The following is a 27,039-nucleotide window of genomic DNA, read 5'->3' on the forward strand; positions in this document are numbered from 1 at the left end:
GCGGGCAGCATTATCTCCCATAAATGTAAACAAATTCATTTGTCTTAGTGATTGGCAGAACAAGAAGAAGAACTGAGTGGACTTTTAGGCTCTAAAGTTTTACATTGTTTTGTTTTTGAGTGCAGTTATGTAACAAAAAAAATCTACATTTGTAAGTTGCACTTTCACGATAAAGAGATTGCACTACAGTACTTGTATGAGGTGAATTGAAAAATATCATTTCTTTTGTTTATCATGTTTACAGTGAAAATATTTGTAATCAGTAATAATAATATAAAGTGAGCACTGTACACTTTGTATTCTGTGTTTTAACTGAAATCAATAGTTTTGAAAATGTACAAAAACATCCAACAATATTTAATACATTTCAGTTGTAGTCTGTTGTTTAACAGTGTGATTAAAACTGTGATGAATTGTGATTAATTTTTTTAATTGCAATTAATTTTTTGAGTGAATTGCATGAGTTAATTGTGATTAATCAACAGCCCTAATAATTTCCCCTGGGCTTGTTTATTAGACTCATTTTCATGCAGGCTCAAATCTTATAGGGTTTTTTCCTTTCGTGTCTCTCCATTGTTATGTTACTGCAGCCCACGTGATTCCCAACGTCTTACTCGCTGTCAGTGCCTTCTAGGGCATTAGCCAGCAACACAGACATCAGAAACCTTGTGAGTTTTAGCTCTAAGATGCATCGTTTAACGATTACCCATGTTAAATTCCCTCCGCTTCGTCTCAGGCCCCCACTGTCCCCATGCCATGGGAGCCTGGCTGCAGCTGATCCTTTCTAAGGTATTAACAGTGGATCCAATTTTAGTGGCGTCAGCAAATTTCACCACCTTCCCCCAAGTCATTTATAATCGAATTGGAAAGCTACAGCCCTGGCACTGACTCTGTGGCTGCCCACTGGTATCTGCTGATATCAACAACGACCTGATGTCCTTTCAACCATGTAGTTTTCGGGTTTATATCCCTGTACTCCACAGCAGCAGGGGTTCTCTGTGTATTAGTTAAATCACACTGTTTACAGGGTGCCATAAGTATTAACATGAGGAACAAATATTTAATAACAGGCTCTTCAGTCTAGCAGAGGAAGGTCTAACACGACCGCATGGCTGAAAGTTGAGGCTAGACAGATTCAGACTGGAGATAAGGTGTATGTTTTTAACAGGGAGGGTAATTAACCATTGGAGCTATTTACCAAGGGTCATGGTGGATTCTCCATCACTGACAATATTTAAATCAAGATGGGACGTTTTTACTAAAAGACCTTCTCTAGTTCAAAGAACAGTTATTTCAGGGAAGTTCTCCAGCTGTGTCGTACAGGAGGCCAGACTGTGTAATCACCATGGCCCCTTCTATGAATTTCCATTTGTAACTCATCTCCTTAGCAAGTCCCACTGGGCTGCAGTTCATAAGAGATCCAGAGTCTGACTTGGGCGATGGGGGTTCCTGGGTTTGTGTGAGCCAGGAGCTCACATAGGAAAAAGGTTTGAAGTCTAAGAGGGTGTAAGTGTCAAGGAGTCCAGGAGGAATGACCCAGCATGTGAAAGGGGCCCAGAAGGGATTAGGATGAGAAGTGATGGGGAAAGGAAAGAAGGGAACATGTGGATCATCCCCAAGGGGTGGAAGCCCCCCGTACTGCAACATTAAAAAGAAGCCGGCACCAAGCCAGGGGGAACTGACTGTGCCCTTGGTTCTCACAGCTCCTGTAGGAGCCATGTTGCCAGGGGGTCCATGCAGCCCCACATCGCAGAGGGGCGAGTAGCACAAAGGGCTGGGGAGGGCAGGGCAAGAAATTGTTGGAGGCTGGATGAGCACTGAATGAGGCAGGGTCTAGTGGAAAAACCAGTCTGTGATCATGTAATTAACGAGTGTCTCATGGTGTCTTCACACAAGAGGGATGAATGAAAGTAGCACAAGCAGCCTTAATTCTGCCATTTACTAATTTCTGAGAGCTTGACACTGCAACCTGAATTGCATTGTTAACATAGGGTGTTTGTGTTTTAATGTCATTTCCTACGTTTTTAAAAAAGTCAATGGAATAAACAGAAATTCCACCATGCAGAACCAGGCTGTCGCCAGTACAAGTAGCCATCCAGCACTCAAGCTAATGGGCTGACCAGTAGCAGCAGGCGGCTTGCAGGGGGATGAGACACATGCTTTGTCAGTGGGTTTCACAACTACTGGCTGACACCAGAGGACTGTTGGGACTCAGGAATGTTGGGTTTGAGTCCAGGTTCTGGAGAGGAGTGCGCTCTAGTGGTTACAGATCTTTCCACCCATGCTCTCTGCCCTTGCCTCCTCATCTGCTCCTAGTCCTGCTCCTAGCCCCCATTCCTTATCCCTCTGCCTTAAAGAAAAGCGACTTCTTCCTTCACCTCCATGATGCCGAGGCACCAGCTGGAGCAGTAACTTGAAGAGCACTGAGAGATGGTCTGCCTTCCTTCTCTCAGTTTCAGTGGATCAGCAGCTTCCAGCAGCCTGGAGGATCAATTGCACATAAAGTCCTGCTGAGCCCCTGCAGCTCTAGAGTGGAGCATGGTCAGTCACTTGGGGGTGGGGGGTGGCACATGTGCAGTTAGGGTGACCAGATGTCCCAATTTTAGTGCAGTCCCATTCATACCAAGGAGGTGTCGGGGCTGGAGCATGCTCAATGTGGACGGAATATTTAGAAAATGTAGCTGCCAAACTCTAAGAAACCATTAGTGTACATGTGCTTACTGTATTTGCCAGGGGCTTATCATTTGGCTGATTTTCATCGGGATGGCAAAAGGCACCTCACTGACCTTAGGGCAACTCCCCTGACCAAATTTCAAGTCCTTGCTTCAAAGCACAGGGGCCCTGGACCTTCTCAATGAAACAGTTGTAAGGATTTTTTAACATGGACAAACCAATGTATTAGTCCCTAATCTTATTCTTGGAAATGGCTGAACAGTTTTTTGCTGAACTGTTCCAGAATAACTCCTCCTGAGGCATATGCCCAGCATGGAAAACTTTAGCCAGAAAGGTCACATTTTGGAAAGGTTAGAAGCAACTGAAAATAGGGTCTTACGGAGAGTGTCAAGCAACTTCAACTGTAGGCGGCACTACCAACTTCTCTTCTAATGAGAGTCATGTGGCCAAATCCCAGTTCATTGCCTATCACATGGACAACTTCTCCCTTGGTGTTTTAGGGCTGAGAAAAGAGGAAATTATCCCTATGAACAACAATTGGGGGAAAAAATAAGGCCCAAAGTTTTGAGTCTGGTGCTTAAAGTTAAGCACCTAAAGAAGTGGCCAGGTTCTCAGAGGAGGAGCCCCAGCAGTGGCCACTGACTCCAACAAGGCCAAGAGTGGAAGGTGGTGAGTAAAAGCCACAGTCAGTGAGCTCTCTTCCTTGTCACATCCCACGGAGCCATCCAGAGGCAGCATTGCCTTTGTGGTGAATGGAGTTAAGAGGTAGATGGGTACGGCGGAGTGTGCCCCTAGAGAGGACAATAGCTGAGAGCTGTCATATCCCAGCAGTTCTCTGCTGCTGCTGCTGTAGAGTGTGCAACCTCTACAGGACATTTTTTTCCACCTGATTGTACCTAAAAAGGGGAACGACCTGCTAAACTGGCCCCATCCCAAAACAGGATGTTGGGATAAACCTTCCTTCCACTCACCACTGTCTCTCATCCTTCCGACTTCTACTGCCGTGGGTTTGACCCAAGTACCAGTGGGCTCCCAGTTGCAGACACACTGGCATAAACAGACCATCTAAGCAGACATGCAGAATACTGTTCAATTGTATTGCTATGTTCCTATGCTGCACTCATCCCTGCGGGATCTGGGATCATGCAACACTAGAGCCGTGGCTTTCATAGCTCAGCTCATTTTCCCACAGGGAGATGGAACAAATGAAAGAAGAAGGAGACAACAAGGGAGCAGATGTTTCCATGTGGTTTTAGTCCAGGACTTTAACCACTGCAGAGACATATACTCTCTGCTCCCATCCCCACCCCAGACAGTAGAACTGGAGACAGCCAGCTGTTACCATCACAAGAATGTTCCTTTGGCCAGAAATGGCTCATACTCAGGGCTGCACAACTCTGTCAGTTAGAGGTGAGATTTTTTGCTGATATGATTGTGCTGGTAAAAGCTCTCTTGTAGATGCAGTTATCCGGGGATAATGGTGCTTATACCAGGATAGCTTAGGACAGATCAATACTACACAGTTTTGGTGTCATAGCTATGTTGGTTAGGAGTGTGAAAAAATCACCCCCAACAGACAGGGCAAACCCCCACATTTAGATGCAACTTAACCCTACAAAGCAGAGTTGTTTGCCAATGCAGTGCCTGGCATTCAGGGGAGAGGTTTAACTAGATCCATGGTTAGAGCTCAACTGACAACGCCACTGTCGAGCAGACTAGCCCCCACTCCAGTTCCTCAGCTTCCATCCATACCCCGGCCTGAGCACTTCTACACCAGTATCATGGCATCTACACGAGAGGTGGGGCTTTGCTGCTTTCTCTAGGCTGGTATAGTTAAAGCAGCAACATTTGTAAGTGTAGCCGAGGCCACAGTGTCACAAACCAAGTGACTTTGATAGAGAGAGTTTCAGCCAAATGGTGACTAGCCATTGTTGAGTATACCAGTGGGACAAAGGTCCTGGCCAAATGCTCCTCTTCCATCTGCTTATCTGAGTGGAGGAGGGGGCCCAGTTGGGGGCTGGCGAGTGCGGGGAAGGCAGGGCGGGTGCACGGATGTTTCGCGCCCTAGGCAAAACTCCCTCCTTGCACCCCCCCCCGAGCCCTGTGGCAGCTCTCGGCCCCCCCTCAGCCCTAAGGCACCCCACCTGCGGCAGATCACTCCCCCCTCCACCCTGAGGCACCCCCCCCCATGGCAGCTCCCCCCCTCCGCCCTGAGGAGCCCCCCTGCGGCAGCTCCCCCCAGCCTGGGGAGCCGTGTGGCAGCTCCTCACCCCAGCTCACCTCTGCTCCACCTCCTCCCCGAGCACGCCGTTGCCGCTCCACTTCTCCCGCCTCCCAGGCTTGTGGCGCCAATCAGCCGTTTGGCGCCGCAAGCCTGGGAGGGAGAGAAGCTGAGCGGGGTGGGGTGCTCAGGGGAGGAGGCGGAGCAGAGGTGAGCTGGAGCGGGGAGCGGTTCCCCTGCGTGCCGCGCCCCCCCTTGCTTGCTGCAGGCAGCCCTCCCCGCGCCCCCCTGCCCCAGGTCCCTCCACCTAAATGACGACGACGACCGGGGCGGCCGAAGATCCAGCCGCCGCGGTCGCCACCGAAGGACCTGAAATGCCGCCCCCCAAATGCTAGTGCCAGTCGCCTAATGGGTTGCACCAGCCCTGGGGGAGGTTTGGTTTGAAGTCTGCAGTATGATTCCTCCCTCCCCCACCTCCCCATGGTTGCCACTTTATGCTCAAAATGCAGGAAGAGTGAAGAGTTGCCTGGGGCAACTGCAATGATCTAGCAAACCTAGTGCATCTGCCCCATTGTCTGCAGCACAGACCAGCCGATTCCACTGACATCCCAGGTTGGACAGCTAAATGTGCCTGCAATTCCCACCGGGCTTGTCGCTGCAGCCCCAGAAACCAGTCCTGTGACATGCAATGCAAATCCCACCCCAGTCCCCTCTCTGCCTTGAATGGGAGTGCTGGCCCATTACCATTCATGAGGTGGCTGGCTACAGCAAAGACTGATATGCCTACCTTGGTGTCTTCTGTGTCTGACTGAGTGCTCGTTTCTTCATCGTAGAGGTCAGACTCCTCAGAGGCAATTGGCACTTGGACAGTCAGGCTGGGGTTGTTAATGAAATTCATGTGGTCCAGCTCATCCACAAACAACTGCTCTTTCCCAGCCACTCCATCTATATACTCCGACTTGGAATCCTGGCCTGAATCCATGTGGTTCAGCACATAGTTGTCTTTCTTATTGTCCTCTTCTTCCTCGGCTGGCTCTCTCTTCTCCTTCCACCGCAAGTGAAGTAGCATGAGGACAGTTCTCTTTACAAAGTCAATCGCCCTGGTGATCCTGCCAATAGCAATCTGCAAATTGTTCATCTCGCCATCATCCTCAGAAGCCGCAAGGCTATCGGCGCTGAAGGAGCTCAGCAGCAAAGCTAAGAAAAGGTTCAGGACCTGGAGGGAGCAAAAGCAAACACCAGGTTGAGTGTCAGACATGAGCACAGTCCTAGGATCTAGGTCAGGCGGGGATCTCAATATTTGCTATGGGGTGGACCACGCCTTACTAAGACAAAATCTCATCTGGACACCACCCTCCTGTTTGTGACTGTGTGTACCTGACCCTCCCATCCCTCTGACAGCAATTGCTTCCCTCTGGAGGAGTCGCAGGAGGAAAGTGCGGATCCATTTGTAAGGGAAGGTCTTCACTGCTTGGTTGACCCAGGTGATCAACACCCAGGTCTGAGCACCCGGTGAGCCTTGCCCAGGAGTGAGCGTCTCTGCTGCAAAGTGAGGTGCCTTTCCTTGGCTGAGGCACCCTGGAGTCTTTCCCATGCAGGTGTGCTCATTGTGGGAGAACTTGTCCATCCTGGGGGAGGGGGGAATTGTGAGAAGATAGCGCACTGGTTTCCCCTGTGTCCTCACCGCAAAGCGGGTGGGTTCCAGCTTGAGTTAAAGCAGAGCCCAGGTTAACTGCGCTGTGCAGATATAGCTTCAGTGTCTTTAATGCAACACAGTGTGGTGTTGCTTCTGTAAAAAGGTCTGTCACCCCATCGCCTCCTGGTGTTCTGTGCTGCTATTTCGTCTCCATCCCCGTCTTTTCTGCCCCCAATATCCTCTGCCTGGTCTGTTCCCAGAGCTGGCCCACTAGGCTTGGTGCCCTTCTTCCCATATTCCCCTGGACATGCTGCCCAGCTGCCTCATCCCTTCCTCCCCTGCTGGTGGCCCCCATTTCTCCGTCTCAGTTCCATCTGCCCTTCCAGCCCCACAGGCTCTTCTCTGCAGTGAAGAGCCTGGAGAGCTGTAGAAGCAACTGGAGATGAAGGGAGAAGAACCAGCCCCATGTGACCAGACAGCTCTCCACAGACCACTGGCTCCATGTGTAACACCAACAGACCCCGGTCATCATTGGGCAGGATTGAACCTGGGACCATGAGCCTCTACAGCATGAGCTAAAAGGCAACTGCCTCTTAGCTAATGCTGCAGAGCAAACTCATTAATCTCTCTAAGTCAGGGGTCCCCAACGCGGTGCCCACGGCGCCATGGCGCCCACGGGGGCATCTTAATGCACCCGCGACCTGGGCCCCGGGAGAGCAGCCACCGAAATGCTGCTGCGGCATTTCGGCGGGGATGCTTCTCGATGATGATGCTTGTCGCCGACAAGTGACGTCATCGAGAGGCGTCGCTCCCGAATTTCGGCAGGGACGCCTCTCGATGCCAGCCAAAAAGTTTGGGGACCACTGCTCTAAGTGATCTTGGTGCCACCAGATGGGATAGAACACCACACCCAGGAGATGTGTGGGTTACACTGGCACCACACTTTGGCTCCCTCCTTAGCCAGCAGAAGTAACATAGGCCTGAGTCAACCAGGCACCTAAGCATGTGTCTGACATTCAGTATGTGAATGGTTCGCTACTTTACTAGAACTATTCACAGAGTTGTAGCAGGGTCACCAACTCTCAAGATTTTATTGTGATTCTTATGGTATTTGGTGGGTTTTTTGTAAATCCCCAGCTCCTGGATTATGTGATTACACGGGAATCTTGGCTTTTATTTCAATGAAAGTGAGCTTCTAGCCCTCATAGCTACAGAGAAAAGCTTCAAAATGTGGCCCGGGTGCCTCCACTGAGCATTTTTCACCCCATCAATGAGGACTAACAACTTACTTTTCATTTTTTGTTTGCAATGTTGTTGTAGCTGTGTTGGCCCCAGGATATGAGAGAGACAAGTTGGGCGAGGCAATACCTCTTATTGGACCAGCTTCTGTTGGTGAAAGAGACAAGCTTTTGAGCTGCACAGAGCTCTTTGCTGTCTCTTTCATCAACAGAAGTTGATCCAATTAAAGATATTACAGCACTCACCTTGTATCTCTTTTAATTTTTTGTAATACAAGCTGAGATTCTTGTGGACTCACGTGACTCCAGAAGCTGGAGCTTACAAAACCAAACCAATAGCGTGAGACTCGTGATAACTCAACTCGGGAGAGTTGGTAATGCTGCAGTTCTCAAGGACCGTCCTTAGTCATCCATGGGAGACTGAAAGTATGAGAGTTTTCAAAACAGGTGAGTGTTGCATGAACCTTTTGGTGCAAAGAGGCTTTTCTTTGCACTGGGCACAGAACCATCCAATTCATGCATTCATCTGTTTCTTTATGGATCTGCACTACTATCAACCCCTAGCATCCAAAAGTCCTGAGTTAACCTAATGGGAGCACACTCCCTGACTTCCCAGCATCCCTGTCTTGACTCATCCCCTTGGGTGGAGCTTTGGGGGCAGAGGAGCTGTGCCTCAGGCCCTAATCTACTGGTGATTGCTCCCCTTCGCACTGTGCAGTAGTGAAGAGCGCACGGACCCGCTCAAAGGATGCCCTGCCTCAGTCCCATAGTGCACTGCCTGCATTCCCACCATTATCTTTGCTGCAGAGGAGGCCCCATTGCACAAAGAGCTAATTGGTCCAGCCACAGCTCTTGCACCAGTATCGTGCATGGGGCCGAATCCAGTGACTCTGCCCCTCCCCAGCCTCGCTGCGCAATGGGAGCCGCTGGTACTTTACAGGGGACAGCAGCATCGCCCAGAACGTGAAATGCATTTGCTGTGAAAAACTGACCCCTCCAGCCCAGCCCCCACAGCTGTTGATATTTGTGCCTCCCGGTGCCAGGAACACATTTGAGAAGGGAATTAGCTGCTATTCAAGGTCACTGCTGTTTTCACATGGCTCATGCCATATGACTCAAACAGAGTCTTTAAATAAATCCCTGGGACCACACCAGTTTAATACTCACGTTAAGTACCAATTACAGCTAATCATTTCTGTTGCCGTTGTCTCCGGAGTGTTCCGGCAGGAGTTGATTACCTTGTCACCCGAGTGACTTCCTCCCTTCCCCCCTTTATTAATGCCAAAGGAAATGCCCAAAGTGTCATTACTAGTAAAGGGCAACCGGCCATGGCATTATCTGGGGGGAGGGCTCCATAAATATACATTACTGTAGCCAGAATGCTTAGGCCATCTGTCACGGAGTGTGGGGGAGTCCGGCCCTGCATCCCTCTGGGACTCACAGTGACTCTCAGCCAGCGAGTAAAACAGAAGGTTTATTGGACAACAGGAACACAGGATACAGCAGAGCTCATGTTCAGAGCCAGGACCCCTCAATCTGGCCTTTCTGGGGGTTCAGGGTGTCTGGATTCCAGCACAGGTTCCCCTGCCAACCCACCACCCAGCTCCCAAACCGAAAACTGACCAACAGACTCCACCCTCCCCACTCAACTCCTTTCCTTTGTCTAGCTTCCCGGGCAGGGGTGTCGGCCTCCCCTCCCCTCTGCCTACTCATGTTACAGGTTGAATACCTGTCTCTCACCTATCTCGACAGCCCCTACTCCACCACACCATCACCTGGTTTATGCTCCAGGAAACTGAAACACAGCACTGGTCTGGTCTCCCTACGCACAGAGGAGGCAAAGCAGCTGGACCCAGTCGGGGGCATGGAAGCGGGCCCAGGCTGCTCCCCTTTACCTGGGACTCTGCAGAAGTGTCTGCTAGAGCTCTGTGGGCTGGCGTTGTCCTTAAGCGCGGAGCAGCCACCCTCTGAGGTTTGGTCTCCCACAGGCAATCGGGTGGGTTGCTAGTGGGGCTTAGGGTAATCAGATGTCCCAATTTTATAGGGACAGTCCCAATTTGGGGGCTTTTTCTCATCCTCATCCCACTTTTTTACACTTGCTATTTGGTCACCTTATGGGGCTTCAGAGTGAGCACTCTGCAACCCTGGGGCAGGGGCACCATGCCCCTCTCCATGCAGTAATAAGTCACAAACTCAGTGAATCGAAATTCAGGATTCAGGAAAATTCAGGAAAAGCCATGACATTGCAGCCCCTCCCCTGCCTCCAGCACTGCCCTCTGCAGTGTCAGCACCCAGGCCTGATGGCGCTCGTTATGCATCTCACACCCTGTCTCGCACTGATCCGCCGGCCAGCTCTGGGGCTGTGCCTGGCATGGAACCTGAGCTGTGACTTTCCATCCTGGAGGTGAGCTCAGCCACACTGAGAGAGCCGAGAGCTGCCCAGCCCCACTGACCTCCAGGGCCTTCTGCCCTCTTGTACCAGGGCTGAATTTGGCCCCCGAGGAGCCGTGGAGGCCCCAGGATGGCAGGAACATGCCCACAAGGTGTCGTGATGCAGAAGGAGATTCAGTCAGCTCTCCCCTAGAGAGTTTTCAAAGTGAATTCCAACAGGCTTACACAACACTGAGAAGTAATAGAAGCAATTAGACAAGCCACTAGGATGCCTGCTGCTGCCGCCTTGCTCCTTTGGAGGAGAGAACAACACCCATGCAGCCAGGAAAATAACTTTCAAAGCCAGCGGGTAGAAGGGGACCAAGGTTGGAAAGGATTTCACACTTCCCTGGAGCTTAGGGGTTACATGTGCAATTCAGGAGTGGTATCAGGGCAGCGAGCAGCTCGGTCATCGAGGGAGGTAAACAGGGGGGCGGAGGAGATGCAACCTCTGGCTGCACGGCTCCCGTTGGAAATCCAACAGAAGGGGGTGCTGCGGAGAGGAGGAGAATGAGGGGAAATACAGGGCGTATTGGGGAGGTGTCAGGATTTGTCATGTGGCTGAGGGTAGGGAGGAGAGCAGGTGACATTTCTGTGCTAATCGTTTTTTACCAAAAAATGCAATTTTAGGTCGAATTCAGTGACTAGTTTCAGCCAAAACAAAATGGAAAACCTGTAAATGTCCAAACGAAACATTTCAACATGTCACTTGGGAAAGCCGTTTCGTTTCAGTGCTGACCTACATTTCGTTTAAAAACCATCGCAAACATTTCAAACCCTTTGAAAATTAAATGAAATGGTTCATTTGACCCCAGAGTAAATCATTTGGGGTTTTTGTTTCAGCCTGAAAAACCAAAAATGTATCTGTAGTGAGGCGGCCTGGCTCCCGGCCGCACCCGAGAGAGAGGAGCCAGAGCAGCCGCCACAGTGGGCGGAGCCACCACCGCCTGTCCCTGCCCCCCGGAAGTCAAGGGGCGGGGCAGGAAGTATAAAGGCCCGGCCCCAGCGCTCAGTTGCTGCCCGGCGGCCGGAGAGGACAGACGCCCCTGACCGAGCTCCTGCTGGACCGAGCCTTCCCCGAGCCCGGTACCCTGCGGAGGACTGGCCAAGCTTGCCCCGAGCCTGGTACCCTGCGGAGGACTAGCCGAGCCTGCCCCGAGCCCGGTACCCTGCGGAGGACTGGCCGAGCCTGCCCCGAGCCCGGTACCCTGAGGAGGACTGGCCGAGCCTGCCCCGAGCCCGGTACCCCGAGGAGCTGCTTGAGCGTCCCCCCGACTGGAATCCTGAGGAGCAGCCCGAGCTAGCCGGCTCTCAGCACGGCGAGAAGCCCATGGTGTGGGACCCAGCGCCGGACACCAGTACTGAGCAGGTACCCAGGGAGGGGGAAATGGAAAGTAGCCCGGGGTAGCTGACCCCAGTCTGGCTACAGCAGACTTTGAGCCGATGTCGGTGTGTTGCGGTCAGGACCCCACCGACACAGCAGCAGACTAACTGCCGCTGTTAGGGCCCCGGGCTGGGACACAGTGGAGTGGGTGGGCCTGTGTCCCCCCTGCCACCCCCCCTCACGGGTGGCAGTCTCCCCCTCACACCAGAGCTCAGACACAGAAGTCTGGACTCACCTATTGTTGCTGCTCAGCTCCTGCTTCCAGGACCTGAGCTCTTGAACTACTGCTTGTTGCCCCGCCCTGACCCAGGGCTTGGGCTTTACTGACTTTGTTTGTTTGCTCAGCCCCTGCCCAAGGGTCTGAGCCTCTGAACTATTGCTTGTTGCCCCGCCCTGACCTAGGGCTGGGCTTCACTGAACTGTTTGTTCTGCTCAGCTCCTGCCTAAGGATCTGAGCCCCTGAACTATTGGTGTTTGCTCAGCTCCTGCTTAAGGACCTGAGACCCTGAACTACTGTGTGTTCAGCCCCTGCCTGAGGGTCTGAGCCTAGAAGTGCTGTTTGCTGCCCCGCCCTGACTGAGGGGTTGGGCTTCATTGACTGTTTGTTGTTTTGCTCAGCCCCTGCCTGAGGGTCTGAGCCCGTGGACCTTCGGAGACTGAACTGCTGATCTAGGCCGTGTAGTGACGCGGCCTGGCTCCCGGACGCACCTGAGACGGCCGAGCCCCCACACCGGATCCTTACAGTATCATTTTGGTTTGATCCAGAACAAAAAGAACCATTTCAGTTCACCCAGTGAGTGAGAAAAGCTGGAACTTGCCCAGCTCAAGAGCGGAGGTTTCATTGCAGAACTGGCACGGAAGGACCTGCTCATTGCAAAGGTATCTAGTGCCTCAGGGGGGATGGTGATGCTGTATGGAATATGGGCGACCATTTGTAATTTATCAATACCAAATTTCAATGACTCTTATATCAGATATGCCACATAAGGTAACCGTGGAAAAGGTATGATTTCCTAAACATGATAAGCTTGTTTATATGTAAGAGAGCAGTATGATTGCTCAGAGCTCCAGTATGAAACTGGAGAAAAGCCTGTTGAGAGTCTTTGGGTTAAGTTTAGAAGTGAGAGCAACAAGGGTGATGTTGTGGTGGGCATCTGCTATAGACCACCAGACCAGGAGGATGAGATAGACGAGGCTTTCTTCGAACAACTGACAGAAGTTTCCAGATCATAGGCCCTGGTTCTCATGGGGGACTTCAATCACCCTGACATCTGCTGGGAGAGCAATACAGCAGTGCACAGATAATCCAGGAAGCTTTTGGAGAGTGTTGGGGACAACTTCCTGGTGCAAATGCTGGCGGAACCAACTAGGGGTCATGCTCCTCTTGACCTGCTGCTCACAAACAGGGAAGAATTGGTAGGTGAAGTAGAAGTGGGTGGCAACCCGGGCAGCAGTGACCATGAGATGGTCAAGTTCAGGATCCTGACACAAGGAAGAAAGGAGAGCAGCAGAATACGGACTTCAGAAAAGCAGACTTTGGCTCCCTCAGGGATAGGGTGACCAAACAGCATGTGTGAAAAATTGGGATAGGGATGGGGGGTAATAGAAGCCTATATAAGAAAAAGACCCAAAAATCGAAATTGTCCCTATAAACTCGGGACATCTGGTCACCCTACTCAGGGAACTGATGGGCAGGAACCCACGGGAAGCTAATATGAGGGGGAAAGGAGTCCAGGAGAACTGGCTGTATTTTGAAGAAGCATTATTGAGGGAACAGGAACAAAGCATCCCAATGTGCAGGAAGAATAGCAAATATGGCAGGCGACCAGCTTGGCTTAACAGTGAAATCTTCAGTGAGCCTAAACACAAAAAGGAAGCTTACAAGAAGTGGAAACTTGGATACATGACTAGGGAGGAGTATAAAAATGTTGCTCGAGCATGCAGGGGTGTAATCGGGAAGGCCAAAGCACAACTGGAGTTGCAGCTAGCAAGGGATGTGAAGGGTAACGAGAAGGGTTTCTACAGGTATGTCAGCAACAAGAAGAAGGTCAAGGAAGGAAAGTGTGGGACCCTTACTGAATGGGGGATGTAACCTAGTGACAAGTGATGTGGAAAAGCTGAAATACTCAATGCTTTTTTTGCCTCAGTCTTCACAGACAAGGTCAGCTCCCAGACTGCTGCACTGGGCAGCACAGTATGGGGAGGAGGTGAGCAGCCCTCAGCGGTGAAAGAACAGGTTAAGGACTATTTAGAAAAGCTGGCATGCTCAAGTCCATGGGTCCAAATCTAATGCATCCGAGGGTGCTGAGGGAGTTGGCTGATGTGATTGTAGAGTCCTTTACCATTATCTTTGAAAACTCGTGGCAATTGGGGGAGGTCCTGGACGACTGAAAAAAGCAAAATAAAAAAAGGAAATATAGTGCCCATCCTTAAAAAAAGGAAGGAGGAGAATCCAGGGAAATACAGGCCAGTCAGCCTCACCTCAATCCCTGGAAATATCATGGAGCAGGTCCTCAAGGAATCCATTTTGAAGCACTTGGAGAAGAGGAAGGTGATCAGGAACAGTCACCATGGATTCACCAAGGTCAGGTCATGCCTGACCAACCTGACAGCCTTCTTTGATGAGATAACTGGCTCTGTGGATGAGGGGAAAGCAGTGGACGTGTTATTTCTTGGCTTTAGCAAAGCTTTTGTTATGGTCTCCCACAGTATTCTTGCCAGCAAGTTAAAGAAGTATGGGCTGGATGAATGGACTATAAGGTGGATAGAAAGCTGGCTAGATCATAACATCATAGAATCATAGAATCTCAGGGTTGGAAGGGACCTCAGGAGGTCATCTAGTCAAACCCCCTGCTCAAAGCAGGACCAAACCCAACTAAATCATCCCAGCCAGGGCTTTGTCAAGCCTGACCTTAAAAACCTCTAAGGAAGGAGATTTCACTACCTCCCTAGGTAACCCATTCCAGTTCTTCACCACCCTACTAGTGAAAAAGTTTTTCCTAATATCCAGCCTAAACCTCCCCCTCTGCAACTTGAGACCATTACTCCTTGTTCTGTCATCTTCTACCACTGAGAACAGTCTAGATCCATCCTCTTTGGAACCCCCTTTCAGGTAGTTGAAAGCAGCTATCAAATCCCCCCTCATTCTTCTCTTCTGCAGACTAAACAATCCCAGTTCCCTCAGCCTCTCCTCATAAGTCATGTGCTCCAGGCCCCTAATCATTTTTGTTGCCCTCCGTTGGACTCTCTCCAATTTATCCACATCCTTCTTGTAGTGTGGGGCCCAAAACTGGACACAGTACTCCAAATGAGGCCTCACCAGTGCTGAGTAGAGGGGAATGATCACATCCCTCGATCTGCTGGATATGCCCCTACTTATACAACCCAAAATGCCATTAGCCTTCTTGGCAACAAGGGCACACTGTTGACTCATATTCAGCTTTTCGTCCACCGTAACCCCTAGGTCCTTTTCTGCAGAACTGCTGCCCAGCCATTCGGTCCTAGTCTGTAGCAGTGCATGGGATTCTTCCGTCCTAAGTGCAGGACTCTGCACTTGTCCTTGTTGAACCTCATCATATTTCTTTTGGCCCAATCCTCTAATTTGTCTAGGTCCCTCTGTATCCTATCCCTACCCTCCAGCGTATCAACCACTCCTCCCAGTTTAGTGTCATCTGCAAACTTGCTAAGGGTGCAGTCCACACCATCCTCCAGATCGTTAATGTAATCATGGGGCTCAACGGGTAGTGATCAATGGCTCCATGTCTAGTTGGCAGCCGGTATCAAGCGGAGTGCCCCAAGGGTCGATCCTGGGGCTGGTTTTGCTCAATAACTTCAGTAATGATCTGGAGGACGGCATGGACTGCACCCTCAGCAAGTTTGCAGATGACGCTAAACTGGGAGGAGTGGTAGATACGCTGGAGGGTAGGGATAGGATACAGAGGGACCTAGACAAATTGGAGGGTTGGGCCAAAAGAAATCTGATGAGGTTCAGCAAGGACAAGTGCAGAGTCCTGCACTTAGGACAGAAGAATCACATGCACTGCTACAGGCTGGGGATCATGAACATGGGACTCCATGTGCTCTTCCATGCCATGTGCTGTGAGCTTGTGTTTGGGACAAAGGATGCACAAGCCGCATGACAATTGGCAAAGGATATACAAAGGCAGCAGCATCACCTCCTTTTCATCTTCAATCCTGCTTCTCAGCTCTGGAGTAACTTCTCTACAAATTGAAACTTTGAACGAAGGACTGACAGACCTATCCAAGCTGTGGATGTGTTCCAGGGGGACTTTACAAGCCAGCGAACTCACCAATGCTGCTAAGAACCTGATATATGGACTCTGAGGTCATATGCATGTATCTGATTGCTTGACTATTTAACAACTCTCTTCTCATACTTTTCTTTTATAATAAAACCAAGGCCAGCTCCAGGTTTTCTGCCACCCCAAGTGGGAAAAATAAAAGCCGATTGGCAGCACTTCGGCGGTAGCTCAATCGCGCCGCTCCATTCTTCGGCGGCAGTTTGGCGGCGGGTCCTTCACTCCTTCTCTTCCTCTTTGGTGGCACTTTGGTGGCAGCTCAAAAAGGAAGAGAGGGACCGTGCCCCCCCATAGCAGATGGAGGGCCACCCCTTTATATTGGCTGCCCCAAGCACCTGCTTCCTTCGTTGGTGCCTGGAGCCGGCCCTGAATAAATATGTTAGTTTTAGCTACTAAAGGATTGGCTGGCAGTGTGGTAGTTTGGGTAAGATCCAAACCAATTTGCTGATTGCGAGCCAGAGACTGGGATGTAATCAAGGGGCTCTGTGATTTCTTGGTAACCAGTGTGGGGGATCAGGGGCACAGTCTGTGACTGCTTGGTGAATTTAACTACAGTGTTAACCACCAGTTTTGGGGGAATCAGCTCTCCTTTTTGAAGCCTGCCTTGGCGTTTCCAGTGTGGGCTAAGGTCACAGGGATATCACAGAGTTTAAGGCCACAAGGGACCACCAGATTATCCAGTCTGACCTCCTATACATCACAGGCCACCGACACCGCCCGGCACCCGCATGCTGAATACAGCAACCGAAATTAAACCAAAATATCACAGCCCATGGGAGAGTAAGCTATTGTGTGCCCCAGGCAGAGAATAGAAGGGACTGAGGTGCGCCAATGCTGAAGGCCTCTGCAGTGGCAGGGAACTGATGAAGTGAGCTACACCCAGAGGATACAATCCAGGCCTAGCTTTAAATCACAGCACCCGCCTGCCACTTGATGTGCCCAGCAGCTTGAGAGAGCGTTTAGAGCAGATGGATCCTCCGTTGCTTTTGCTAGAGGAGATGCTGAGGAATGGCCCAAATGAAACACCCAGGCTGGATGAAAACAGGAACCTCAGTGTCCTACCAGAAGAGGGATGGTCCGGGAAGACCCAGCTGGGTGAAGATGGGCACAAAGAGACCACGCAGAGCAATGGGACGTGGTAGAAATAGACACAGGGACACACACTCATCTGCCTCACCACAAGGGGTCACAAAAAGGGGCAGGTAGGCCTGAATATTCACCTGGGGGGCAGAGAGGGGAGGGAACAGCTGCTCCTGGGATGTTCTTTTCTGCCCCAGAGTCCACTTCCAGCCACCCTTGCCCCAAAGTCCACCCCCCTCCCCAGCCCTAGCAATCGTGCACACACCCAGCTGTTGGATGGGGGCTGCCCACAAGCTGCCAGGCCCCTTACAGCGCTTTTGTCTATCCGTACGTGGACTGAAGCCAGGCACTCTGAGACACAGCCTCTCCCCATGTGCCGCCCCTGAAGCTCTGTTCAACAGGGACATGGAGATCAACAGAGCCCAGGGGCAAACCTGAGGAGGCGGGAGGCAGGGCATTCCCTGGGCTGTGGAATCCACTGCTGCTCCTGAGCAGCTGAGCCAGAGTCCAGCCCCCAAGGGGTGATGCCCCAAACTCCTGCCATTAGATTCCAAAGCCAGAAGGGACTCTTGTGATCACCCTGTATAGCCCACGCCAGGGGACTGCTCCAGAATACATTCCTGGAGCAGATCTTCTCGAAAAGCATCCAGTCTTGAGATTGCCATGCCCTTTCGCCCACAAGCCAATGCTGCAACATGGCCCCAGTTAAGTGCTGCTAGAAATAAACAGCCTGGAGCACAGGGCAGGAGTTAGGTGGTGTGGTCCAGTGGGGTGGGCGTGGGATGGAGGCCTAAGCTCTAGTCCTGGTTCTTTCTGTGGGACGTTGGCAAGTCCTGTCTCCCTGCGCCTTAGCTTTCCGTATCTTAGCTCTTCAAAGTAGGGACTGTGTTTGTACAGCAGCTAGCGCAATGGGCCTAAACCTCAGCTGGCGCCTGTATGGGCTTGTCATAGGTTTGTTCCCCACTTTGAACTTTAGCGTCCAAAAGGTGGGGACCAAACCTATGACATGGTTGACAGCAGTTGGGATTTTTTAAGAACCAAAAGCCAGTGAGATATTTTTCTCTAGCTGTTTGGAAAAGCAGCCTGAGGGCAGAGGTGTTAAGTTTTCTAACAAGGCTTTGTTAGAAGGGGATTCCAGCTGGGCTTAGCTGAAGGGTAATTACCGTTTGCAAAAGACAAGTCACAAACCAGTTTTTCTGGTCTCTTCTCAATCAGAGAAGTCCAGTTAAAAGCTGTGAGTCAGCAAACACCAGCAAAGGACATTTGCAAGTGAAGTGTTTTGGTTTTTTTTCTAATTCATTCGGGCATAGAAAGGTTAGGAAATCTCTGTAACAAGCAGCCCTGAGCTGAAGCATCCCAGTTCAGTGAACTGCAGAGGGGTGTGGCCAGCACCAGAAAGCAGAAAAAATGAGTGCCAAGGAAACATCTAAACAGGAGCTGATAAGGCTGGAGGCAAAACAAAAAGAAATGGAGTTAAAAGAAAAGGAGCTGGAAATAAAACTAAAGGAGATGGAGATAAACCAAAAGGAGATGGAGATGAAAGAAAAAGAGAGAGAGGCTGACCACAGGAGAGAGATGGAGAAGCAGGAGGCTGACCACAAGAGAGAGATGGAGAGGCAACAAAAACAGCTAGAAATGAAAGAAAAAGAGCTGGAGCTCCAGAGGGAGGCCAACCAGCAGGCCCTGGAATTAGAAAAGGCTAAACCAGATGTTCCAGCCAACCCTAACAACCCTTCTCCAGGTACTGTTTTCCATCCCAGGAAATTTCCCACCTACAAGGCAGGTGATGACACCGAGGCCTTCTTAGAAAATTTTGAAAGGACCTGCCATGGGTACAACATCCCTACAGACCAGTACATGATAGAGCTGAGGCCACAGCTCAGTGGACCCTTAGCAGAGGTGGCGGCTGAAATGCCTAAGGAAAACATGAACGATTATAAACTGTTTCAAACAAAGGCCAGAATCAGAATGGGGCTAACACCTGAGCATGCCCGTCGGCGGTTCAGATCCCTAAGGTGGAAACCAGATGTGTCATTCCCCAGACACGCCTACTACATTAGAAAGAATTGGGAAGCCTGGATATCAGGAACAAAGGTTCAAACTCTAGAAGAGCTGTCCCTCTTGATGCAAATGGAACAGTTCTTAGAGGGTGTTCCTGAGGAAATAGAAAGGCACATCCTAGATGGGAAGCCCAAAACTGTAACCAAGGTGGGGGAGATCGGAGCCAAATGGGTGGAAGTAGCAGAAAAGAAAAAAGCTACTAACAAGGGGAGTGACTATAACAAGGGGCAAACCAAAAATAAACCCTACCACTGGGGGCAACCCCCCAAGGAAAGCCCCAGGCTACCTATTGTCCCACCTTATCAGTCTCCAGCAACCCACCTCGGCCCAGTGACCCGTCAGCTGGGCGATGTTTTAAATGTAATGAACTGGGACATATAAAGGCCAACTGCCCCAAGAACCCCAATCGAGTGCAGTTCATTACACCACCATCACACCAAAGATCCCAGGCCCAGATATCTCTCAAATACCCCCGGAGCAAAGGGAAACCTTGAGAGTGGGCGGAAAGAAGGTTATCGCGTGGAGAGACACCGGGGCACAAGCGTCAGTTATCCACCAATCCTTAGTGGACCGCAGATTCATCAACCCAGAGGCCCAAGTAACAATTTATCCATTCATGTCAAAATCTGTAACCTTGCCTACAGCTGAATTGCCTGTCCAGTACAAAGGCTGGTCAGGAATGTGGACTTTTGCCGTCTATGACAATTATTCCATCCCCATGCTAGTGGGGGAAGACTTGGCCAACCATGTGAAGCTGGCCAAGAGGGTGGGAGTGGTCACCCGCAGCCAGGCCAAGCAAGCTTCCACACCCTCCCTGTTCCTGAGCCATCCACCAGGGCCCCGTCTGTGTTACCAGAGACCCAGACAGAGGTGGTGGAACCGGATCCCATGCCAACAACTGAAACAGTCATAGTGCATCTAGTCCCAGAACCGGAACTGGAAAAGCAACCAGCACCAGAACCGTTGCCAGCACTGACGCCAGCACTTGCAAACCCGTCTCCAACCCCAACGCCAGAGGGCGCCAGTGGGCCTGGACTGGCAGAAGCAGCTGACAACCCTACCCAAGAGGCTCAGCCAGAGCCTGAAATATCACCTAGTGCACCAGCGGAGAGCGGTTCACAGTCAACGGAAACAACCTCATCACCTACATCGCTTCCAGAGGGACCAAGCCCAAGTCCCCAGTCTAAGGAGGAACTGGCGTCTCCAGCCTCAAGGGAACAGTTCCAGACTGAACAGGAAGCAGATAGCCTTCAGAAAGCTTGGGCGGCGGCACGGAGCAACCCACCACCTCTCAGCTCTTCTAACCGATCCCGGTTTGTTGTAGAACAAGGACTTCCATACCAGGAGACTCTTTCTGGTGGACACCAGGAAGACTGGCATCCTCAAAAGCAGTTGGTAGTTCCAGCTAAGTACCAGGGAAAGCTCTTAAGCTTAGCCTATGATCATCCCAGTGGCCATTCTGGGGTGAACAGAACCAAAGACAGGTTGGGGAAGTCCTTCCACTGGGAGGGGATGGGCAAGGACATTGCTAATTATGTCCGGTCTTGTGAGGTATGCCAAAAGGTAGGAAAGCCCCAAGACCAGGTCAAGGCCTCTCTCCAGCCACTCCCCATAATTAAGGTCCCATTTCAGCAAGTAGTTGTGGATATTCTGGGTCCTTTCCCAAAGAAGACCCCCAGAGGAAAGCAGTACATACTGACTTTCGTGGATTTTGCCACCCGATGGTCAGAAGCAGTAGCTCTAGGCAACACCAGGGCTACCACTGTGTGCCGGGTCTTAACAGACATTTTTGCCAGGGTAGTTTGGCCCTCCGACATCCTTACAGATTCGGGAACTAATTTCCTGGGAGGGACCATGAAAAACCTGTGGGAAGCTCATGGGGTGAATCACTTGGTTGCCACCCCTTACCACCACCAAACCAATGGCCTGGTGGAGAGGTTTAATGGAACTTTGGGGGCCATGATACGTAAATTCGTGAATGAACACTCCAATGATTGGGATCTAGTGTTGCAGCAGTTGCTGTTTGCCTACAGGGCTGTACTACATCCCAGTTTAGGGTTCTCACCATTCGAGCTTGTGTATGGCCACAAGGTTAAGGGGCCATTACAGTTGGTGAAGCAGTAATGGGAGGGGTTTACGCCTTTTCCAGGAACTAACATTCTGGACATTGTAAGCAACCTACAAAGCACCCTCCGACACCCTTTAGCCCTTGCTAAAGAAAACCTAAAGGATGCTCAAACAGAGCAAAAGGCCTGGTATGATAGACATACCAGAGAGCGTTCCTTCAAGGTAGGAGACCAGGTTATGGTCTTGAAGGCGCAACAGGGCCATAAGATGGAAGTGTCATGGGAAGGGCCATTCACGGTCCAAGAGCGCCTGGGAGCTGTTAACTACCTCATAGCATTTCCTAATTCCTCCTTAAAGCCTAAAGCCTAAATATTAACTCTCTAAAGCCCTTTTATTCCAGAGACTTACAGGTTTGTCAGTTTACAGCCCAGGGAAAAGATGACGCTGAGTGGCCTGAAGGTGTCTACTATGAAGGAAAAAGTGATGGTGGCGTGGAAGAGATGAACCTCTCCACAACCCTGGAACGTCTGCAGTGGCAACAGATCAAGGAGCTGTGCACTCGCTTCACCCCCTTGTTTTCAGCCACCCCAGGATGGAATGAACGAGCATACCACTCCATTGACACAGGTAATGCTCACCCAATTAGAACACCACCCTACCGGGTGTCTCCTCATGCCCAAGTTGCTATAGAATGGGAGATCCAAAACATGCTACAGATGGGTATAATCCATCCCTCTGCCAGTGCATGGGCATCTCCCGTGGTTCTAGTTCCTAAACCAGATGGGGAAATACGCTTTTGCGTGGACTACCATAAGCTAAATGCTGTAACTTGTCCCGTCTACTATCCAATGCCATGCACCGATGAGCTATTGGAGAAATTGGGGCGTGCCTAGTTCATCTCTACATTAGATTTAACCAAGGAGTACTGGCAAGTACCGCTAGATGAACCCGCCAAAGAAAAGTCAGCCTTCATCACCCATGCAGGGGTTTATGAATTTAATGTGCTTCCTTTCGGACTGCGAAATGCACCCGCCACCTTCCAAAGGCTGGTAGATGGTCTACTAGCAGGATTGGGAGAATATGCAGTTGCCTACCTCGATGATGTGGCCATTTTTTCTGATTCATGGCCAGAACACCTAGAACACCTGGAAAAGGTCTTTGAGCGCATCAGGCAGGCAGGACTAACTGTTAAGGCTAAAAAGTGTCAAGTAGGCCAAAACAGAGTGACTTACCTAGGGCACCAGGTGGGTCAAGGAACAATAAACCCCCTATAGGCCAAGGTGGAGGCTATCCAAAAGCTGCCTTTCCCAAGGTCAAAGAAACAGGTCCAATCCTTCTTAGGCTTGGCCAGGTATTACAGGCAATTTGTACCACACTACAGCCAAATCGCTGCCCCACTAACAGACCTGACCAAAAGGCCTTTGACCAGCTTAAGGCAACCCTCATGTCTGACCTTGTGTCAAACCACTGAGCTATCCCTCCCTCCGAAGGTAAAAGTGACATTAACCCTTAACTGTTTATGACACCCCCCCCCCAAATCGCAGACAGCGGGGAACCACACTGGTGATGATTTCTTTCTAGAACTTTAAAATAAACAGATTAATAAAACACATGCACTGTTACATATACAACTAATAATGTAAAACTACAAGATTTTCCACATTTCAAGAACACTTCTTAACCATTTGATTCTGGGAAACTTTCATGGGAGAGTGCATCAGCTACTCTGAAATGTGTTGAATTTCGAAATCAAAATCTTGGAGAGCTAAACTCCATCAGAGAAGTTTTTTGTTGTTTCCCTTGGCAGTATGAAGCCACTCTAGTGCAGCATGGTTGGTTTGTAGCTGGAACCGCCGTCCCCAAACGTATGGGCGTAGCTTTTCTAGGGCATACACAATGACGTAGCATTCCTTTTCACTGACTGAGCAGTGACTTTCCCTCTCAGACAGTTTCTTGCTGAGAAACACAACAGTATGGAAGTTGTGATCCAGTCCTTCCCGCATTAGAACTGCTCCCACACCACGCTCAGATGCATCTGTGGTTACTAGGAATGGTTTATCAAAGTCTGGGGCCCTTAGCACAAGGTAATAATTGGAGATATACCAATCTCCTAGAACTGGAAGGGACCTCGAAAGGTCATTGAGTCCAGCCCTCTGCCTTCACTAGCAGGACCAATTTTTGCCCCAGATCCCTAAGTAGCCACCTCAAGGATTGAACTCACAACCCTGGGTTTAGCAGGTCAATGCTCAAACCACTGTAAAGAATGGTGTCCCTAGCCTCTGTTCATCAGAGGATGGAGATGGATGGCAGGAGAGAGATCACTTGATCATTGCCTGTTAGGTTCACTCCCTCTGGGGCACCTGGCATTGGCCACTGTCGGTAGACAGATACTGGGCTAGATGGACCTTTGGTCTGACCCGGTACGGCCTTTCTTATGTTCTTATGTTCTAAAGGGTTAACAAGCTCAGTAAACCTGGCTGACACCTGACCAGAGGACCAATAAGGGGACGAGATACTTTCAAATCTCGGTGGCGGGAAGTCTTTGTTTGTGTTTTTTGTTTTGTTGTTGTTCTCTCTTGGATCTAAGAGGGGCCAGACGTACATCCAGGCTCTCCAAGCTTCCTAAAATAGTCTCCTCTATTCTATATAGTGAGTATTAATTAAAAAGGCGGATTAGTCTTTTGTTTGTTTTCTGTATTTGCAAATGTGTATTTTGCTGGAAGGATATTTTTCCTCTGGTTGCTGTACTTGTACTAATGCTAGAGGGGAGGGAGTCCCTCTAGTTCTATAAGCTGTATACCCTGTAAGCATTTCCAGCCTGATTTTACAGAGATAGTTTTTGTTTTTTTTTCTTTAATTAAAAGCTTTTCTTTTTAAGAACCTGAGTGATTTTTTCCCCTTGAGACCCAGGGGATTAGTCTGACTCACCAGGGATAGGTGGGGAGAAAAGAGGAGGGGGAAGGTGAATCCCTCTTTGTTTTAGATTCAAGGAGTTTGAGTCAGTGGAGTCTCTCCAAACGACCAAGGGAGGGGGATGGTTTATTTCCCTTTGTGTTAAGACTCAAGGGGTTTGAGTCTTGGGTTCCCCAGGGAAGGTTTGGGGGGAATGGAAAGTGACCAAACCACTATATTTTTGGTTGGTGGCAGCGCTATCAGATCTAAGCTAGGATTTAAGCTTAGAAGAGCACATGCAGGTCCCCACCTTTTGGACGCTAAAGTTCAAAGTGGGGAACAAACCTATGACAGGGCTACTGTAAGATAAGTAATGCAGGACTGATGTTCTTCTGTACGTTTGCAATGGGGCACAGATCCTGTGGGGATGGCGCCTTGGATATGTTTATCCCAATAACAATACTGACTGGTGGCTGGGCAGCTAGAGGGTGAGGAGCTGAGTGAGTATTTAATGGCTCAGGTGTCTTCCTTACATGGATTTCAGATAAGAACATAGGAACATAAGAATGGCCATATTGGGTCAGACCAAAGGTCCATCTAACCCAGTATTCATTGCTCTCCCTTTGGGCCCATTTTATCAACAGGCGCTACTGTGAGCCAGCAACTCACCACAAGGTTTCCGATGACCATGACCATCAAGAAGACAATGAGGCACATGGGCTGGCCAGCCACCTGCATACAGTCCCACATGGTCTCGATCCACTCCCCGCACAGGATGCGGAAGATAATGAGGAAGGCGTGGAAGAAGTCATGCATGTGCCAGCGGGGCAGCGTGCAGTCCTGAGAGATCTTGCACACGCACTCCTTATAGCTCTTCCCAAACAGCTGCATGCCCACCACGGCAAAGATGAAGACGATGATGGCCAGTACCAGGGTGAGATTTCCTAGAGCCCCAATGGAGTTGCCGATGATCTTTATGAGCATGTTGAGGGTCGGCCAGGACTTGGCAAGCTTGAAAACTCTCAGCTGCAAGGAGGTGGAAACAGAAACGTTGATTGGCCCGTGGAACTCATTGTCACAAGATATCACTGATACCAAGAGGATGCAGGATTCTGAGTGACAGCATTCAGATAGTATCCAGAGTGATAGTGGCAAATACTAAAAACACAAGTGTTTTGGAAGGGGTACGAAGCCTCCAGCTTCCACACCTAACCCAACCTCTAACCACTGTGGTTAGGAGGAAATTGTCATGGGGCAGATAGCTAACTACCTCCTGCATGGCTTCCTGCATCTTTCTCTGTAGCATCTGGTGTTGACCTCTGACAGAGACTGGACACGGGTTTGGACGGACCTCGGGTCTGATCCAGCCTGGCTGTTCCTATATTAGCTCAGAGGGAATGCAGATGCCCCTGTGAGTTTAGCTACTGGCCCAGTAAGACTAGGGGAGCTGCTGTTGCCATTTCATCTAAAATGGACCGTACAGACATGCCTTCCTCGCACCCACCATGCTAACAGCTCCGCCAGGGCACGCGGAACGTTCAACCCGGGCTGCATCAGCCTGATCTTTGAACCCAACGTGAGTCAGTGACCGTCACCACCCAGGAGTTAGAAATGACCCTTCTCTGGGTATGGCACTTGCCATGAAGCCCCTCAGCACAGCAGAGCCACAGGGCAACCTACCAGGCGGAAGGATCGGAGCACAGAGAGCCCCTGCACATTGGCCAGGCCCAGCTCCACCAAGCTCAGGGTGACAATGATGCTGTCAAATATGTTCCACCCCTGCTGGAAGTAGTCGTAGGGATCCAGGGCTATGAGCTTTAGCACCATCTCCGCGGTGAAGATCCCAGTGAAGACCTTTGAAAACAGACCCTGTTAGTGCTCACCACACAATCAGCACATCACAGTGCCCCGAGGGAGGGGAGGGGCCCCAGGGGGATCTCGCGCCAGAGCCCACCCAGGCGTAGGAAGCAGTAGTGGGCAGCCGACTGAGATCATGCCATGGCACCAGAGGGCCTGATTCACAGCCGATTGAGCCTGTGCTGCTGCCAATGGACCCTGGCTTGGGACCATAATGCAGTGCGCCCTGGGCCCCGGTGCTGACCACTGGACATTCAGTGCCTTTCCTTTCAGGCATGTGATCGAAGCTACAGGTGCTGCTGCAGCTCCCCCTGACTTGGTTTGTGTCAAAGGACGGGTTCAGGACCATCTCCTGCATTGCCTCCAGGCTGGTTTCGGGGTGTGCTGGACAACCCAGCCCTCACCCACCCCGTTCCCAGTTACGATAGGGATCACAGGGCTCGCCATAGAGCTCGGCCTCACACACAGGTGGGAAAGCAGGTTTACTTTTTAGCATGTCTGAGGGCATAGAAACAGCACAGATCCAGAGGACGGAAGCTCCGTCCTGAGACAGTCCCTCGGCCCTTACCCGACCTGGGAAGAATTCCCCCCCTACGGACACTGTGTAAGACTGCCGTCGGTCCCTGGCAGTGAGGGGGGCCAGTGGCCGGCCCAGAGCACACAGCACTGTGGGGATTCTGAGCAATGGCAGAGCTCTTCAGAGGCAGCCCAGGCAGGGCAGAGGTAACTTACAGCCGACCTCCGGGGGCTAGTTACATTGGGAGCTGGTCACTCCCAGAGCAGCCCAGGGGTAAAGAGCTGCAAGTTTGATGCTGTGCCTCTGAGAGTCTGTTTGCCCTGCCGCTGGGAGGTGCGATGGCAGCAGGCGTCGACATCCCCGAGCCAGCTCCGATCTAGCTTTGCCAGGGGCTCTTGTGAAGGCGCAAAGTGTAACTGAGTTTAAAAAAGAACTAGGCAAGTTCCTGGAGGATAGGCCCAACAATGGCTATTAGCCAGGCTGGGCAGGGATGCAAAGCCACGCTCTGGGGTTCCTAACCGCTGACTGCCAGACGCTGGGAGTGCACGACAGCAGATGGATCACTTATAATTGCCCTGTTCTGTTCACTCCCTCTGAAGCATCTGCCTCTGCCTACTGTCGGCAGAGAGGATCCTGAGCTAGATGGACTATAGGCCTCAGCCAG

The 27,039-nt window shown here is 50.8% G+C and overlaps 1 protein-coding gene across 1 annotated transcript in view; it reads right to left on the reverse strand.

Moving 5' to 3' along the window:
- Window positions 1-27,039, reverse strand: part of LOC123356208 (sodium channel protein type 4 subunit alpha-like) — a 144,228-nt gene that overhangs the window by 36,298 nt on the left and 80,891 nt on the right. Inside the window, exons 14-16 of the mRNA XM_044999200.1 lie at window positions 25,682-25,855; window positions 24,671-25,027; window positions 5,682-6,110 (exon numbers count right to left, since the gene is read on the reverse strand). Coding sequence (XP_044855135.1) covers window positions 5,682-6,110; window positions 24,671-25,027; window positions 25,682-25,855 — 960 coding nt within the window. The remainder of the gene's footprint in view (window positions 1-5,681; window positions 6,111-24,670; window positions 25,028-25,681; window positions 25,856-27,039) is intronic.

This window comes from Mauremys mutica, chromosome 25 (assembly GCF_020497125.1).
Source record: "Mauremys mutica isolate MM-2020 ecotype Southern chromosome 25, ASM2049712v1, whole genome shotgun sequence".
Lineage (NCBI taxonomy): Eukaryota > Metazoa > Chordata > Testudines > Geoemydidae > Mauremys > Mauremys mutica.